General features: G+C 46.5%; 1 protein-coding gene across 2 annotated transcripts; it reads right to left on the bottom strand.

The window, feature by feature from the left end:
- Window positions 1-886: 886 nt before the first annotated feature.
- Window positions 887-9,677, bottom strand: LOC135824821 (DNA-directed RNA polymerase II subunit RPB1-like). 2 transcript variants are annotated; one of them, XM_065337538.1, is made up of 5 exons: window positions 9,343-9,677; window positions 7,027-7,155; window positions 6,310-6,508; window positions 5,809-5,931; window positions 887-2,620 (listed from the first exon to the last, which is right to left on the bottom strand). In XM_065337538.1, exons 2-5 carry the CDS (start codon window positions 7,102-7,104, stop codon window positions 1,650-1,652), a joined length of 1,371 nt encoding a protein of 456 aa, XP_065193610.1. In that variant the 5' UTR covers window positions 7,105-7,155; window positions 9,343-9,677; the 3' UTR covers window positions 887-1,649. The 2 variants fall into 2 exon arrangements, with proteins under 2 accessions (XP_065193610.1, XP_065193609.1); XM_065337537.1 differs by having other exon boundaries at window positions 6,310-6,429.
- Between the last annotated feature and the right edge of the window lie 8,844 nt (window positions 9,678-18,521).

The raw sequence follows: 18,521 nt of genomic DNA, 5'->3' as shown, positions 1-18,521 counted from the left end.
GAGTCGAGCAGAATCTGCCAACTTTTCGAGCATGATCCGCCAAGAGCTACCCCATGCATGATATGGCGACTAATGCTCCTAAACGATGGGGATGGGGGGGGGGGGGGGGGGTGCTACTGACAGATCAGATCTACCCACCACTCCACCAGAGTCCAAAGCCCGAAAACATATTTGACGCATCCAAGTCCACCTTGTGCTAGACCACACGTAACGTCAGTGCCCACTTCACTTTGGGAGGCATCACGGTTAGAAAAATCCGCCCACTGCCAAGCAGGACTTCAATATGATTTCCTGAGTTTTTTCTCTTAATGCTGCGCCAGAGGTGTCACACGCGTCTGCCGATTCTCCGGCTGAATTGTCTGCTGTTTCGTCCCGTCCGGCTCCGGACACTGTGACCTACTGTGTGGCGGCTAATACGTTGTGTGAACTGTCTGCTGATCCTGCTCTCACCTTTGCCTCTTGCTACCCTGCTGGGTCTCGACGTGCTCCAACGGATGTTTTCAGGGGCGAATACCTGACATAGCGTGTAGTCACTTAATTACGATTTCAGCTAAGTGTTGCTCTCGCTGCGTATTATCTTGCTGGCTGCTTCGCGCAGGTCTACGGTATTGTTCCATCATTGCTTTTCATTCTTACCTTGGTGTCATTGTCAGCTCATTCTTGTTCTAAACTTCATGCAGATCAATTGTGGGCGAATTACTCAGGGTGTTGCGTGCAGCGAGCATGAAAGAGTAAGTTATAACAACTTCAAGGATACGTCACAATCTATCAATGTACTTGCATGGATAGCACTTTGGTTGCCATTGCCATTGAAAGTAATGCCCCGATACTGGTAATGCAATTTCTGCATAGGACCGTGGCTGCAGAAAGAGAAGCAGCAGCGTACTTCAGAAGTGTAGGACGTAAATAATGAAAAAGAAAAAAAACAGAAGCTGCATGATAAATGTTCTATAATAGCTCTCCGCAAGATTTGAACAGAAAAACATGTGTGGTGATTCATAAATTTTCATCTAACAGATTCTCTATTGACTTGACATACTACTGTCCTTATCTAGCGAGAGTAGCCTAACGATCTAATGGGTCAATGGTGGAAAAAGGTATTGGTAATACGAAAAGGATCTGAGAGGTAGAATGAAGTGCCAAGCGAACGAGGCTTCTTGTTACATAATAGCAATCAGTGAGTTGTTCTTTCTTCCACGGACCTGTTTAAAAGCAATATCCATGGGAAGGCTAAACACCCGACAATGAAAGTAAATGATTCAGGCCGATATGCAATGCAGGCCGATATGCCATGCAGGTCTATATGTAATGCAGGTCTATATGTAATGCAGGTCTATATGTAATGCAGGTCGATATGTAATGCGGGCTTGACAGCCACAACACACCACTTACAGGTGCATTGGAACAAAGCCTGAGAAAGTGGGATGATCATGCAATGTGTATATCTATCATGAAGGAGCATTGACAAGTCAATAAAATACACCTTTTAAAAATCCTCAATTGGAGGGAATTAAGATGGGAAATGCAGCTTTATAACATGTTGACGGTCACTAACAATATTTGGAGAGACGTACCTAGTTGTTGTCTGCAGCCGTAAGCTTTCACATCCTGTGTAAATCGAAAGCATCGATGATTGCCTTGTGACACAATCAATGCTTGACACGCTGGGACATTGGAACGGCATCCTCATAAGCTGGCGGGGCGGTAGCGGCGATGGCAGCTGCTTGGTCGGCCGAGAAGCCTGCCATACTGGCCGGTCCAGGTATTGAAGCACCAGGTGTGTGCGTGGGCACGTGGTCAGGCAGGTATCCTTTCTGCTCCGTTGTGCCTGCCGTGTGGTGTGTGTCGTGTGCTGCTGGATGGGGCATTGTGTACATGGTATCGTGTGGGTTGTGTGCTGGATGGTACATTGCACCGGCTGTGTGATGTGGATTGTATGCTGGCTGGGGAATCATACCTGCCGCATGATGTGGATTGTGTGCTGGATGGAGCATTGTGTAGGCGGTACAGCATGTGTTGTGAGCAGGATGGGACGTTGCACTGGCTGCATGATGTGGGTTGTATGTTGGCTGGGACATTGCACTGGCTGCATGATGTGGGTTGTGTGTTGGCTGGGACGTTGCACAGGCTGCATGATGTGGGTTTTGTATTGGCTGGGATATTGCATCTGCAGTATCGTGTGGGTTGTGCGTTGGCTGGGGCACGGTGCCAGCAGCATACTCAGAACACTTGTCCTCCCTCAGGATTGTGTGAACGTTCAGGGATGCATCAGCGTTGCCTCCACTGGCTGTATGAATGGAGGCCGACACTACCGGCGAAGTCGGGCTATCGGCGTTGTCAGCTTGAGTGCACGGAGCTGCAGGAGCCACTTGACATGCACCGGATGTAGCTGGTGTCATTGCTGGTATTGTTGCTGGTGGTGCAGGGCATGTGCCCACTTGGTCCTCCTCCGACGCCATCAGGAGCTGGTGGTTACGATTCAGCCTTCTTTTTCTGGCCGAGCGAAGGATCAGACATACTAGCACGACGGTGACACACAGCAATGCGCCGATAGCTACGCTGATCGAGGCGATTATGGCTGTTCTCGGGCTGGACTTGGTGTCGGGAGCTGAGCTGATATCTGAAGAGATCAGGAAACAAAGGCAAGAGGCAAAGTAAAGCATGTTTGGAAGTCGTTGATAGTAACTTGATACAGGAAACAAGAATGTACTGCAAGCACAGAAGGTACTTCTACCCAGCGGTAAGAAGGCGTGGACTTACCCACAGTTTTGTCTCTGAAGACAAAACAAAAACGCTGATATCTCTCTTAGCCGGGCGGTCCCGGGATCAAGCAGTGCAAATGACTTTGACATGTCCATACAACACCGAATCAAGCGGGCGTCAATGGGGGAAGGACCAGAGAAGCCCCCCCCCCCCCCCTCCCGGCCCCCAACCCCATTGCAAACATGTGCTACAATTTTCATGTCACCTGGCACTGTGGTACAAACTGCCGCACTGCCGGGCGCCGAAGAACGGAGCGGCGAAGAACGACAAGGCTGGAATTTTACCAAACACAGCATACCAATGTATGCGCGGTGACTGAACTGTGCATAGACTGCGAAGCATGAAAATAACAACGGTCTAGTCTAGGAGGCTTAATCCCCTCCCCCCCCCCCCCCCCTCCTCCCCCCTGTTCTTCGGCATACAACAGTAGTTTGTCCTACTAAAACTTTTACATTAAACTTAGTGCTGAGGGCCATAATAGTGATAAAACCGTTCATTTTAAAACTCATTGCATCTACTGTCTGGTTGGGACTCGGAGTGGGTGGTTGGCTGTGGGCCACCTTGCCCCTACTACATCCCGCCCGATGTCCCGCAGGAGCCTTCTCCATCAAGTTCTCTGGCTCTATGTACGATGGACGTCATTCCCCAGGATGCCTTTGACAAGTTCACACCGTACATATTACTCCTTAACCCTTTACCAGCCGTACATAGTGCGAATGCGTCGAATTCGACGCATTCGTTTTTCGCTCTATAAACCATGGTTTTTTGCCGCACCGCAGTCGGACTAATCACAAACTACTGCTGAAAACCTACGGAATCACCTACTATCGAGAAAACCGTGTGCTGCACATCATTTTTTTCGAGAAAATCACGGTTGAATGCACCCGAGTGAAGTTGAAATTTCAAGCGTGACGCACTTCATCCTAAACGAGCATAGAGCACTGTACAAACAGCTATAACTTCGGTCTGCCTATTTTAAATTCAACAAATGACGGCTCATTGGAAAGCTATTGAACGCAGCTTTCCAACGATGTTTTATTCGATACAGCACAAAGTAAAATACTCAAGCGCCGAAGCTCGAAGTCCAGGAAACGGGTGAAGTTGAAATTTCAAGCGTGTGACTGTGACACATTTCATGCTAAACGAGCATAGAGCACTGTACAAACAGCTATAACGTCGGTCTGCCTACTTCATATTCAACATATGACGGCTCATTGGAAAGCTATTAAACGCAGCTTTCCAACGATGCATCATTCGATATAGCGCGAAGTAAAATACTCAAGCGCCGAAGCTCGAAGTCCAGCAAACGGGTGGAGTTGAAATTTCAAGTGTGTATGTGTGGCTGTGACGCACTTCATGCTGAAGTATGTGTTTGCGATTTCCCCAGTGCAGCGCACGCTGCACAGCCCATGATGCGTGACATGCATCAAAAATGAGCGCAAGAACACTGAGCCTGGTTCTACTGGTGTTTGAATCTTGACAGATGAACTGGTGCATGAGCTGAAGCTGAACAGTGTACATATTGTCATGGTCCTCGAATTTGCTAATTCGGCCACATTGCTCGAGTTATTGTTCGCCATGAATGGCAACGATTCTACATGTTATCAGCTTGGTTTTAGTCTCATATGAAAGATAATTCTACCAGCTTTTCAGAACTATAAAGGTGTCAATACAAATTATTTACCGTTTAGTCTCTATTCTCAATCTAGTGGACCCCGTTTTATTACATATACTTCCTCCGCGTCATCGAAATTGTCGCAGTTTGACTAGTGACTTGTCACTTGTTACTGACAACTCCATAAGCTAAGCTATTCAAAACTTATTACACAGTATGATAGTCTGAAGACTAGAGTAACGTTCCAGGACAGTTGGACTGAGAGTTTTGATGCAGAGATGAAGTCCTTGTCGTCGCTGATGTCAATGGACGCAAAATTATCGTTCCGAAATATTTCAAGGAAGGTTGAAAGTTGGTCGCGCCTCATCTCAAACGCTTTGACTTTCTCCACAGGACAAGAGCTGCTATACTTGTAGTCTGCTAGCTCTGGATGATTTCTACTTCACCACCAACGAAGCCTAGTAAGAATACACGATCCTTGCAAGGTCGGTTGATTACCGTCGGCGGAATCACCTCGATCTTGAAATGAACTTTTTTTAGCCGCGGCATGCCCATTTATTTTAGCTGTGTGGTCACAGCTCATGCAGGTAAGTGTACTATCACGTCCAGCGTGCCCTTTTTTTCAGCATCACTGCCGGCCCGGCCCTGATTCACTGGTATCATGGTACGGCACCTGCGTGTGCATCACTAGTACAGACACTAGCACTACGTGTAGAGTCTACACGGCTCTTGCAGGTACAATCATGTACCGAGTGTCTCGGCCAGAGCGACAAATTTTATCGCTGGTGAAGGCATTTAGTTTGCTGACCCCTCGATGTTTCTCCAAGCGCTGCCACTTGTTCCACGAAGTCATTCTCACCCCAGCTAAGGTTAAACAGTAATGAGGCTTGAGTGAATGGCCATAAGCACGAGAAATGTGGAGGCTGCAACGCCTGACTGATCTCAGCGAGTCGAAATTACCATCGCAGCGACATCAGCGAAGAAATTGCGTCTAGTTCAAAAATTCCAGCTTCCAATAACAGAAAATAGAACTTTGCCGTCACTCTATACTGATGACCGTCGCCTATGTCCGATTCCTTGCCTCTGGTACGAGTGCTGGTGAGTAAAAAACCCGTTTCATATCAAAAGTCAAACTGCGACAATTTCGATGACGCGGAGGAAGTAAATCCTGCGGCTGGTAAAGGGTTAATATTAATTCACACACAAAGATATAGACTCACAATCCACTGTTTCACGTCATAATACCATTATACAGTGTCGCTCACTGAATTCCAGTCGAGTCACTAAAGTGTGCGCCGGGCATTGTGCAGTCCTAGACCTGCGAACACCGGGCTGCGAAACGGTGCAAGGCACAAACTTGAGTGACGCGACCGGATTTCATTGAGCAGGACTGTCCTTCGCCCGCAACACTCGCATAAAAATAGACTCACCATTTGAAGTATCCACTGCTTCGCACCATAGGCCAAGGAACCCGGCATGGCAGGAACATGACTCCTGTCCAAACGGGTCCGACGTACAGTCGCCATTGTAGTGGCAATAGGACGATGAACAACCTGCACACCAGCGGAAACAGAGGCAAAATGATGAAGACAAGATGATGAAGACGCAAACAAAAGCATCAAGAAAAGATAAGGCAATGACTCAATTCAGAGGACGAAAAAGAATGATTAGCTTTGTTAGCTCTAAGTTGGCGTCCACATGGAATGGTGCAGTTAGGTTCAGTCACTGAAATCCTTTTCCCTGATCGTGTTATTATGGTATCAAACTTCCCTTTGTTACAGCTGGGTCTAACTACCGTTTAGATGAATATGGGCGGCTACATCGATAGAAAAAATGGAGCAAAAAGATACTTGACAAGTCCACTTCTAATTTCGTTCAATGTGGAGCAACGATGCCTTTAAAGGTTTCGCAGAATCACCAAAAGAACTCACTTGTGAATATCTCAGTGGCACACAGAGCACCGGTATAGCCGGGACTGCATGAACATTGCTTCAGGCGCAATACGTTATAAGTGCAATTGCCTTTGTAGTTGCAGTAGTCGGAAGAACAGGCTAGACACCGGCAGGAAATGCCACAAGAAGAGGATAGGACCGGGAAGAGATAGTAGGTGGCATATGTATTAGAATGTATCTTTAAAAACACAGAAGAACAGAGATACATTATGAAAAGAAAGAATGAGGCCCTGTTACACAGGGTGACATTTGAAAGCTGGAGAGCGCCAGAAATATCCTATGCTTATTACAGAGAGAGAATAGTCCAGACTCAGGCCGTCGGAAGTAGTACTCTTGTAAAATATCCACAGTAACAACAAGAGAACCGTTCCATTGCCAATGCAACTCATAATACGTTTAGTTTGAGCCCTGATGGTGACAGTCAATTTTTCTTCAGGATTTTCCCGTTTGCATCTCTTCCCTCCAAGTAATGAATAATACGTTTGATGAATCTTTTTGCTATCTGATCGATGTGAACCCATGGCTAGACTCTAGCTCTACAAAATCCGATTCCGTGCCAGGTGTAGTAGATGTATATGATGTGCCTGATTTTGCACACATACACAATGCGTAAAATATACTGTACAAACTCTAGACAGTATTCCTCCAGCACGGTATGTTCAAAGCCAAGACTTGGCAAAGTTTCAAACAACATACCTGTGGGCTGTAAGAATGAATACTGGCACTGGGGACCATACCAGGAGCTGGTGCAGAAGCAGATGTATGTGCTACCATCACCTGTCAAAAGACATGTTGCACCGTTCTGACATTGCTGACTGGGGCAAGCTGAAAAATAGACAAAATGTACAAATACACAAAACAATAGCACATGAACACAATACAATAAAATAAACTACGAAAACACAAACACACAATCATGCATTTTTCCTATAAACACCTTAGATGCAGAAGGTAATGACCACAAAGTTTGCAAACGGAGATCATGGCCAAAGTCATGTGATCAAGGTCAGAGTCATGTGATCAATGTCGGAGTCATGCGATCAACGTCGGAGTCATGTGATCAACGTCGGAGTCATAAGATCAAGGTCAGAGTCATGTGATAAACGTCGGAGTCATGCGACCATCGTCCGAGTCATGTGATCAACGTCGGAGTCATGTGATCACCGTCGAAGTCATGTGATCACCGTCAGAGTCATGTGATCAACGTCGGAGTCATGTGATCAACGCAGGAGTCATGTGATCACCGTCGAAGTCATGTGATCACCGTCGGAGTAATGTGATCAACGTCGGAGTCATGTGATCAACGTCGGAGTCATGTGATCAACGTAGGAATCAAACCCACACCATCTCAAGGAGGAGATGAGAGCACAAGCAAAGGATGCAGTGGTCATTGGCTACCCCAGCCATGTATTGCTTGGAATAAAACATATAAAAAAATCATCTGATCAGAATCATCTGATCAACGTCGGAGTCATCTGATTAATGTTTGTCTCTATGCATAGGGGAGGGGGGGGGGGGGGAGGGAGGAGGATACTCTGCTCCAAACATTCTGACCAAGCCGAAAAAAACATTGTACATGTCCGGCAGCCAAGCCCTGGAGACGCTACTGGTGGGCGAGAACAGTTGTTGCTTCAGAAATTGCATAAATTCTGAATACCCCTTGCAGGTGATTTTGTTGCGTGAATATAATGCAGAATATTTTCTTTTCGATCAGTGAAGCCCAGGCATTGCTAATACACAATCCCGTGTGTTGCCGTCCTGTCAAGTATGGTTGTTACTCCCTATGGGTTGTGCAGGTGGTCTAGCACTCAGGAGTCCAGAAAGGTATTGGTATGCATGGCTCATGTTATGAATACGAGGGGAATACTCCCAAACAAATTAACGAGTGTTCAGCACGGGGGAAAGCATGAGGGACAGAGTATCCCTGATATAATATCGTTGACCCGAGTGTACTGAGCGGGGAATATCTTTTCAGCCAAGTTGGGTTCAGTGTAAGTGTAACGAAGTATGTTTGTGTCTTCTAGGGTCTGTGTCTGTATCTGTTTTTGACTTGGTGTGTGTTTGTGTGTGTTTGTGTGTGTGTGTGTGTGTGTGTGTGTGTGTGTGTGTCATTCCCTGAGCGAGTGAGTGCATGCATACGTGTATGTGCGGGTGTTTGTGTACTGCTGTGTGTGTGTGTGTGTGTGTGTGTGTGTGTGTGTGTGTGTGTGTGTGTATATGTGTGTGTGTGTGTGTGTGTGTGTGTGTGTGTGTGTGCGAGTGCATTGGTGGCCGATTCACATGTGTCGTAACTGCCTTTTCTCCACCTGCTCCCAGTCCCGTGCGGCTTGGCCAGTTGTGTGGATTAGACAGTTATCTGGCGCAAGTCTTGATCTGTCTCATTCAGATCTTGTTCGCTATCGTTGCTACAGGAGAAAATCTGTGGATGCACATCCAGTGCATTTGCAGATTTGCGTTCTTCTCTTGCGACGGGCGTATACATGGTACATTGTTCATGTACATGGTGTGCGTGTGTATGTGTGTGTGTGTGTGTGTGTGTGTGTGTGTGTGTGTGTGTGTGTGTATGTGTGTGTATGTGTGTGTGTGTGTGTATTGTTCAACTGTGTTGATGAGTAGTCGCTGGGGTCTAGAGAATGTTATACTTCGAGTACATTGTACCCAGATATTGATTCAGTATGTTGTCTAGGTTTCATTCATTGGGAATGCAGTTCTCTCATGAAAAGAATGCCAGCGTGTACTACACTGACCTAGCATCACAAACACGCGGCTTTCTGTGCACAGGAACGCAGAGCCAATGTGTAGATTGAGTTTTACTGCCCTACGTAGTTCGGTAGTGTAGGGAGCAAGATTTCCTGCGCGATCGGAACAGCACTGAAGCATGCACCGGCTCAAATATGGCCGAAAGCCCACAGTCAGCTCAAGTACTTTTCAAACATAGAGGGCGCAAGAAACTATACAGGACCTATCGCAACATGAGCCACAAACAGAGACAAATGACCAATTCATACTCACGTGTGGCGTTGGACAAACTAGGCAACACGATCAGCCATAGCAAGGCAGGAACTAAGAAAAGAACGTTCCGCGATCGACCGTCCATATTTTTTTACAATGGAAGTAAATCAGACTTTGGTCACCACGAAGCACCTTGCAAAAACTCAGTTGGAATCGCGGATTCCTTCACTGAGCAACGATCTCTGTACTACTAGGAACTCGACCATTAGCGTAATGAAAGATTCCAAATAAACATTTGGAGCGAAACCCAAGCCACGGCGCTAGCTAGCTAGCATTGCAAGTCCCCACGGAGTCTTGCACTTTCCGCACACTTTCCTGAGGTACGAAAACGGCTTCTGAACGGACGAATGAAGTGCCAGCTAATAGAGAGGTTCCGGGGTACGATTTTCCGTGCCAAAATCCGTGTGGGCGCTACGGATTTTTTCCAGGCTTGCTCCATACGATTTTTCGGCACGGAGAATCCGTGTGGACTGGCTTTCACACGAACCATGTTTCGTATGGAGATTTTGCGTCATCGGGTGCAGAAAGATTTTTCGCGTACAAATTTGGTACGAGAAACATGGATTTTCCGCGGGAAGTTTTGATTTCGGTACAAATTTTCAAAATAAAAAGGCATAGCGCGGGAATGTGGCGTGTTTACGATTGTAACCTAGGCAATGACGCAAACACATAAGTTCCGTACTCCGGAACATTTCACTGCTCGAAAACGACGTAAAAAAAATCCGTAGCGCCTGTACGGATTTTGGCACGAAAAATCGTACTCCGGAACCTCCCTATTGCTCCTGCACCGGCACTGTGGCAAGCTACGCAGTATAGTGTAACTGTACACATTTTCGTTCACGAAATCTTTCGTTAGATCACTCCACCAGCAGGATTGTTACCGGTAGATCTAAGAACAAAATTTTTCGTTTTGGGTTCGAGGTCTGTAGATCTACCCCGAACGTTCAGAAAATTTTTAAACTACCCCGAACGTTCAGAATTTAAAAAAAAAGAAAGATTTGAACATGGAAATACCACGGCACGTTCTGATCTGTGTAAATCAACATGATCGAACTCAAGAACTTCAAATTCCAGAACGATAACCTCATCAATAGGGTCCAGCGGATAATGCCGGCATTATATTCGTCATTATACGACTATCCGAGCATCAGAGCATTATGAAGCATAGGAAAGGAACAAAACGAGCATTATGTGAGGTTTGAGCGGCATAACGAGTTTCATAGTGGAAATCCCAGGCAACAATCGGCTACAATCATGATCATAAGATGTTGTCTGATGATTGGTTTTTGCCATGAAAATCTGCGTAACAACGAAACAGCCCTATTTTACACCTTTTGTGTACCCCTTGCGTACTACGCTCCGCCCATTCCGGGCATTTGAGCACTATGCATTGTACCGGCGCTTGACTTTATGATTGTGTAGACACGTAACACCTTTAGCACTAACGTTACATAACTATTGCTACATGCTGTCCGCAGATTGAGTAACTATAAGTCTATTGCTACATAAAAACGTTATGATTGTAGCGATGTGGTCAGGTGAATGTATACAAGCCATTTGTGAAGCATGCCCAACCGAGGCCGAGGCAATTCAAGTGACACAAATCCGGAGAAATTATTTATGAGGTTTCTTTTACTTTTAGAATAATGGAGAGCTATGGAGGAGACATACGCGAAGTGAATACCAAACAGACGAAGAAGAGTTTTCTAGTTGTGCCAGAGGCTCTGGCGATAGCATCTCTAGCGAAACTGAAGTAGACACTGTTGCATTGCTAAATTTGGACCAGGATGAAGGAGCGGCTATAAACAGAAATACCTCGTTCCAAAAGAACTGCCTTTGCCGAGTCCAGCTCAGGAGGCTCGAAAAGAACTACAATTTTTCATGGACTTAGTACCAAGTCGATTGCTCAGCAGCGCCTGTCTTACTGTCCTGACGAAGCACGTTCAGTTAGTTGTGGACGCCTGGACGGTAGTAATGCCAGGCCTACGGTCAAATGCTATCAGAAAGGAAGAGTATTGTGGCAAGCCATACATGTAATTCTACACACCATCTCAAGGAGATGAGAGCACAAGCAAAGGATGTAGAGTGGAAAAAAATAGATTTTGACCACGTGTTTTCAGGATTTCCGCAAATGGGAGGGCTCTCCATCTGAGATCGGATCTCAGGAGCTGGCCTCATGTCTGGTGTTCCAGATGAAGACATTATTCACAGAGTGGACTCAGTGACAGCTTGTCTGCAGGCAGGAATACTATTTGCCAAGATTAACTTCATCCCAACAATGAATGACTACCTGCAATAATGGTTTCATCTCTCACTAAATGGATAATTAGGGGAAATATTTGATACGCCGACTATTATTCCACAACCCTGCATCAAAGTTGGAATGGAGAGCAATCAATGTAGAAGCCATCATGTTTTATAGTGCTAAGAAGTGGTGGAGCTCGTGAGTGATAGGTGGCAGCTTCAGATGCAGATATGCATAATTTCCTGGACGTTTGACAATGTGCAGACATTCTTCCATTTTTGTCCGAAACCAAGAGCATTATATCCCTTGCTGAAGCATTATAATCAGCATTATAAGGCAGTTTTTAGAGCACTATGGTTAGCATTATACGAACATTCTCGGAGCATTATCCGCTGGACCCTACTCATGAATCCCGGTTTTATGATTGCACAACCATTGCACCATCACGCACTCATACAGTCACCATGCTGCACTAGGCACCGTTCGACTGCGGAACCCCTAAGCAGTCAAATAAAAGCAGTCAATAATAGGGCTAAGGAGTGAAATATGCAGGAATATTTGACTGCTTAGGTATAGCTAAAATCAATGGGAGTCAATACTAAGATAGTGATAAACAGTAATACTGCAAAGACTACTGTATGCAATGCTTGCCAACATCAACGAAATCGTAGGTCTTCGCTAGAACCCCGCAATAGGGTCCGACGTGGGATCGGGGAAATCAATACACCAGGAGTAAATGAAAACAATACAAAAGTAACGGCCTCGCGTGAAGTACACCTAGGTCAAGGACCGCCTCACCGATTCCGTGGGACGCCCCCACCCCACTAGAACCTTAGCGGATAATGCCGGCAGAAATTGGCAGATCTTGGTACCTTTGTTGGTATGTTACATGCATGTTTTTGATATGTGGTTAAAGAATTGGAGCAGAATTCGAAGAAGTGCCTGCCATAAGATGTGCATGGTTCTGCAGATTTCACAGCCTGAAAGGAGTCGAGCAGAATCTGCCAATGCTTTGTCTCTTTTGAGCATAATTCGCCAAGAGCTACCACATGATCAGGCGATTAATGCAGCTTCTAAACGGTGGGAGACGATATATCAGATCCACTAACCAGAGGCCAAAGGCCAAATACATATTTGACGCATCCAAGTCAACCTTGTGCTAGATCACAAGTAACATGTTTGTTTTGTTTGTTTGTATTCTTTATTTAGAGTGGGAAGTCCAAAACAGGCCCTAGCCTAATAACAATGGTCCCACTAGTGAGGGAATGCTGTATATCTGTGCATAAGGATCAGTGAGTGTAACAGCAACTAGTAGGGAAAGAAAAAGAGAGAAGAAAAACAACTCAAAACAGGAGTTGCGACTTGCATAGGGAGAAAATAACGTAAAGAGCAGTGCATACAGTATTTGTAAAATGGCTTATTTATCTGGTAAGCAAAAAAGCAAGAGCCATTGACTTAAAGCGATTGCGTTTTCTTTCTTGCCTGACCGCAGCGGGGAGCTGGTTCCATAAGATGGTCCCAGCATAGGTAACACGTTTGGCAAGATATGCAGTTGGGCTGGCTGGGACAATCAGTAAATTGCTGTGCCCACCACGAGTTTGAGTGGAAATACTGTGGCTGAAAAAGTTAGCAAACAACATGCTGATGTTAAAGGAGTCATGGATACAACGCCAGATAAAAACCAGAAGGTGCATGTTGGCGTATGTGGTCAATGTTTGGATGTTCATACGTGTAAGAATATTGCTTGTCGGTGTCCCGGGAGGTACCGACAGACTGTGCTTACAGCACGCTTGAAGAGCCCATTAAGCCGTCGACTTTGATAAGCCGTGAGAAATGGTAAGTAAGCAGAAGCGGCATACATAAAGTGTGATAAAATGAAAGAACGAAAATAGGCTATGCGACATTGAAAAGGCAGGAACGTAGCGTATCGTCTGAGCACGCCAACTTTCGACGCGACGCCCCGTGCGACGTGGTCAACCATGGTGTTCCAGCTCATGTCCGCATCAAAGTGGAGACCTAAATATTTCGCAGAGCGAACAGTTGGCAGAGGCAGTCCATTACATTGCACTTGCAAGTCAAATGTTTGAGATCGTACTGGCGATATCGACATGATCTGCGTCTTCGTTTCATTCAAGATGAGACCGCTGTTCCTAAGCCAATCGGCGAGGTGCTGGACAGCACTTGAGAGATTTTGGGACACCTCATCCGTGCTCATGCTGCTGGATCTAATTGAGATATCGTCCTCAAAATGCAGGGTCGCAACGTTGTAAGGGGACAGCTCTTTCGCAATGTCACGGACGTAGAGAACAAACAACAGTACCCAACTCCACTTTCGGAAGCATCACCACTTCCATGCAGGACTTGAATCTGATTTCCTGAGTTTTTTTCTCTTCATGCTGCGCCAGCGGCGTCACATGAATCTGCCGATTCTCCGGCTGAAAACTTGTTATCCCCTCCCGCTCCGGACACTATGACCTGCTGTGTGGCGGACAATGCGTTGCGTGAACCATCTGCTGAGCCTACTATCACTTTTGCCTCTTGCTACCCTGCTTGGTCCCGAGGTGCTCCAACAGATATTTTTCCAGGGAGATTAATTGTTATAGAATCGCAGTAACTTTTCATCACGATTTAAGCTGCGATATGCTCTCGTTGCGTATTATCTTGCTGCCTGCTTCGTATTCAGATCTTCCTGCCTGCTTCGCGCATGTCTACTGTATTTGTCCATCGTGACTTTTCATTCGTAGTAATCTTACCTTGGTGTCTTTGTCAGCTCATTTTGTTCTAACCTGTCTCAAGATGGGCGAATTACTTTAATACAGCGTGCATGAAAGAGTAAGTTACACCAAGCATACACGGCAAGAACGTGATAGTGTAACAGTATAGACTTGATTGATTGGAGAATTCCCCGAATGATGTTCAAACCAGAGGTTATAAAGCAAAAGAAAGGCGAGAACCGCAGGAGTGAGAATAGTAGGAACACAAGGTGTTACCATAAGACAAGCAAGAAGTGTCAAGGTAAAACTATTACACTCTCCCGGCCCCATAGGAAGCCCAAGGTTCTATTAGATAACACAATCCAGTTAGGAGGTGCAATTGTGGAAAGGGGAATATTAAATAATCACTCATGCACATGCATAACCACATTGAAGTGTAATCCAACTCAACTTCATCACTCTCACAAGGAGATGACGCAAAACTATATTTATCAGTCTATAACATATTATTAACTATCTCAGTAAGAGATGCATATGGCTCAGCCTAGTTAGATCAAGGCTGCTGTCGTTGCGAGGCTAGATAGTTCTGCAGCGTTTTAATATTCCGACCAGACTCATCACATAGGTTGCCAGCGGGCTCCCACGTAGCTTTGCTGCTGGGGTAACCCTTCCAATGCACCAGGAAGTGTTGCTCACCACTACGGTGTCGGTGATTCAAAACGGCTTCGACAACATAGCGTGTGTGTCCATCTAGATCTGTGAAGGGCGGAGGCGGGGGTTGGTGTCTTCCAGGAATCGTGTTCTCTTCGTAGCGTTTAAGAGCAGTGACATTAAACACGGGATGGCAGCGAAGTTCACGGGGTAGTTCCAAGCGAAAAGCATTCGCTCCAATCTTAGCCTGGATACGATAAGGACCAAACCACTTGGGTTGCAACTTCCGAGAGGGCTGGCCACGAGCTTCCGGGGTCAGTAGAAAGTCTCTGTAGACAAGAACGCTATCACCAACCTTCAAATCACTGGGCGTTCTCGTCTGGTCTGCGTATATAGCTTGCCTTGCCTGGGCGTCGAGCATTGCATCTCGAGCTATCCTTAGTGCGGCTTCCTGCTCATGAAGCCAATCGACCGAATCACTCCTTTCCCCTCCCGTAAGAATGAATTCGGGCGGGGACTTAGGGTCAAACCCATAGTTCAGATAGAACGGTGTATTAGCTACAGATGACTGTTGTGAACTATTTATTGCAAACTCGCAGAGTGGTAGAAGCGAATCCCAATTGTCCTGTCTCAAGTTCACAAATGCTCTTAGAACTTCTCCCACTTGCCGGTTAACTCTCTCTGTCAAACCATCCGTTTGAGGGTGGTTAGCAGTGCTGAATGCCAATTTAGTTCCTAGCTGAGAGAATACTTCTTTGAAAAAAGCTGCAGTGAATCGTGGATCGCGATCGGAAACAATGGTCGAGCTCAGCCCGTGCAGACGAAACACGTTTTGAATGTACAGTTTAGCGCTGCCCTTAGCATCAATCTTCGAGTTTGTTGGAACAAGATGTACGCATTTCGTAAGTCGGTCCACAAAGGTGTAAATTGCGTCGAAGCCACGAGAAGTAAGGGGCAATCTAACAATAAAATCCATTGAGATATCCTGCCAAGGACTATTAGGTATTGGAAGTGACTGGAGAAGCCCTGTTCGTGGCTGACCTCCCATCGTTCGCTGGCAGAGATCACAGGTTTTGACAAATCTCTTCATATCGAGACCCATTCGGGGCCAGTAGAAAAAACGTGCTAGGCGGAAGTACGTTCGATCACGACCCGGGTGGCCAGCCGTTGCACACTCATGGTGTTCTTGAATGAGCTTTAACCGGACACCGCACTGTGGTATGCACAGCCGGTTATTGGGGGATGCCTTGAGGTACAAGCGATCAGTGGATTCGTCCCAATAATAGCGATCATGCAAATTATCTCGGAGAGAATGCTTCAATCTTTCTATGATGGGAGTTAGCTCTTTGTCTCTCTGGTAGGCATCTGATATTGTATTGGACACGTCATCATTCATTGCTAAAGCATACTCAATAGCATTCAAACGTGGTACTGCATTCTCCACGAGGTTACTCTCATGGAGATCTGGGCGACGCGAAAGGGGATCTGCAGGGTTCTCTCTGCCGGGTCTGTGATGGACTGTGTAGTCATAGTCAGCTAGGAATTCAACCCATCGCGCCTCTCTCTTTGTAATGCTTGGTTTTGTTTTCAGATAAACTACCGCCATGTTGTCTGTAATGACCTCAAAGTGTTGAAAGAGGTAGATGCGCCAGGTCTTTAGCGCAAACACTACGGCCAATGTTTCTCTTTCTGTAGCTGTATAATTCTGTTCAGCAGCAGACAATTTTCGGCTAGCATAAGCCACTGGATGCCAGGCATCTTCCTCTAGTTCTTGGAGAAGAACACATCCCAAGTCGAAATCGCTTGCATCTGTTACCACTCTGAATGGTCGGTTCACATCAGCCAGCCGCAATAGGGGCGCATTCAACAAGGCATGCTTTAGCGATTCAAAGGCATGTTGCCGAGAGCTGTTCCACTCGAATCGTGCATGTTTTCCCGTTATCTCCTCTAAGTTCTTAGAGAGCGATGAGTATTGATCTATGAATCGCCTAAAATAATTCGTAAATCCAAGAAATTGCCTCACGTCTGTGACGGAAGTCGGAGCGGGCCAGACCTTTACTGCGGCAATCTTGTCTGGGTCAGGGGCGATGAGCAGTCCATCGATGCAATGTCCCAGGAACCGCACACTCTCCACGCCAAATTCACATTTTGACCGTTTGCAAAATAACTGGTTGTCCCGGAGCACGCTCAATACCGACCGGACATGCTGCATATGCTCCGACCACGTTTTGCTTAAGATGAGTATGTCATCTAGGAACACGACTACGAACTCCCTCAGATATGGTTGAAGAATCGTATTCATCATGGATTGAAATGTTGCCGGTGCATTGGTGAGACCAAATCCCATGACCCTAAATTGGTAATGCCCAAAGGGAGTGTTAATCGCGGTTTTGGGCACGTCCTCAGCTTGAATGCGAATCTGATTATACCCTGATCGGAGGTCTAGTTTCGTGAAGTACCTAGCGCCCTGTACGGTATCGAATAAATCATCCACATTGGGCAAGCACGCCTTGTTCTTAACAGTTATCTTGTTTAGCTCACTCTAATCGCAGACCATGCATAACGAACCATCAGCTTTCTTGACAAAAAACACCGGTGCACCAAAGGGGGACTTACTTGGTTCTACGAAACCCTTTTTCAAGAGTTCTGTGAGCTGTTTCTTCAATTCCTCCATTTCTGGCCTGGGCAGGCGATAGGCAGGTCGCGATGGGGGTGATGAGCCTTCCTCCAGGCGGATTTCGTGGTCTACAGACCTCTCTGGTGGGAGTCTAGCTGGCAGATCATCCGGGAAAAGATCGTCATAGTCACGGAACATGGCCTTGAGATCTGGGTGTTCGTTCTGAGTGGATTTGTCGGGAGGTTCCTTGCCAATGCCGTCTTCTACGCTGACCCACGCCAGAACACCTTCGTCTCCACTCCTAAGAGCATGCCTAGCCTGACGACCAGATATGAACATCGCCTCCACAGGAGCGGTCGGTTCGCTTTGACTGGGCGACGCACAAGGCAAACCATTCGAGTTCAACCTGACTTCATTCGTCCGGAAGTTTATGTCTGGATTGTTACGCGTTAACCAAGGTTTCCCCAATATAGCATCATAGCGATGAAGGGGGAACACCGTGAAGGTTTGGTTATCGCTGAAGTCGCCTACGATAACCTTCAATTCATGGGTCGTCTCCATGGGAAACGAGCTTGATGCTCCATCAGCCAGCGTGACATTCAGGTTTTCCGAGCCAATTTCGGTTGGCAGGTTAACTCTCCTGGCAAACTGTTCGGCAATGAAATCATGGGTCGAGCCGGAATCTATTAACATAAGCGCGCGACGACCGTTGATTTTGCCTTCTACACGCAGGAGCTCATGTTCCGTTTACACATTGACGCTGGTAACCTGGGCCTCAATAGTTGGTGTAACATCTCGCTTGAAATTGGCTTCGGAGCATTCAGCATCATCGTCAACATCCTCCACAGCGAGGCTACTGAATCGGTTACGGGTAGAGACGGAGCACACACTACACGCAGGTGATGCCTTTTCTTGCTGCGTCAGTAATCGCATCGGCCTTACTGACGTCCAC

Source organism: Sycon ciliatum, chromosome 9 (genome assembly GCF_964019385.1).
Source record: "Sycon ciliatum chromosome 9, ocSycCili1.1, whole genome shotgun sequence".
Taxonomy (NCBI): Eukaryota; Metazoa; Porifera; class Calcarea; order Leucosolenida; family Sycettidae; genus Sycon; species Sycon ciliatum.
This window is presented reverse-complemented; position numbering and strand designations above follow the sequence as displayed.

Excerpts from the sequence above, each read along its gene's own strand:
- LOC135824821 (XM_065337537.1), bottom strand. The coding sequence starts at position 9,427 with ATGGACGGTCGATCGCGGAACGTTCTTTTCTTAGTTCCTGCCTTGCTA. Across the intron at positions 7,156-9,342 it reads TAGTTTGTCCAACGCCACAC|CTTGCCCCAGTCAGCAATGT; the intron begins GTGAGTATGAAT and ends TCTATTTTTCAG. Across the intron at positions 5,932-6,309 it reads TGCCACTGAGATATTCACAA|GTTGTTCATCGTCCTATTGC; the intron begins GTGAGTTCTTTT and ends GCTGGTGTGCAG.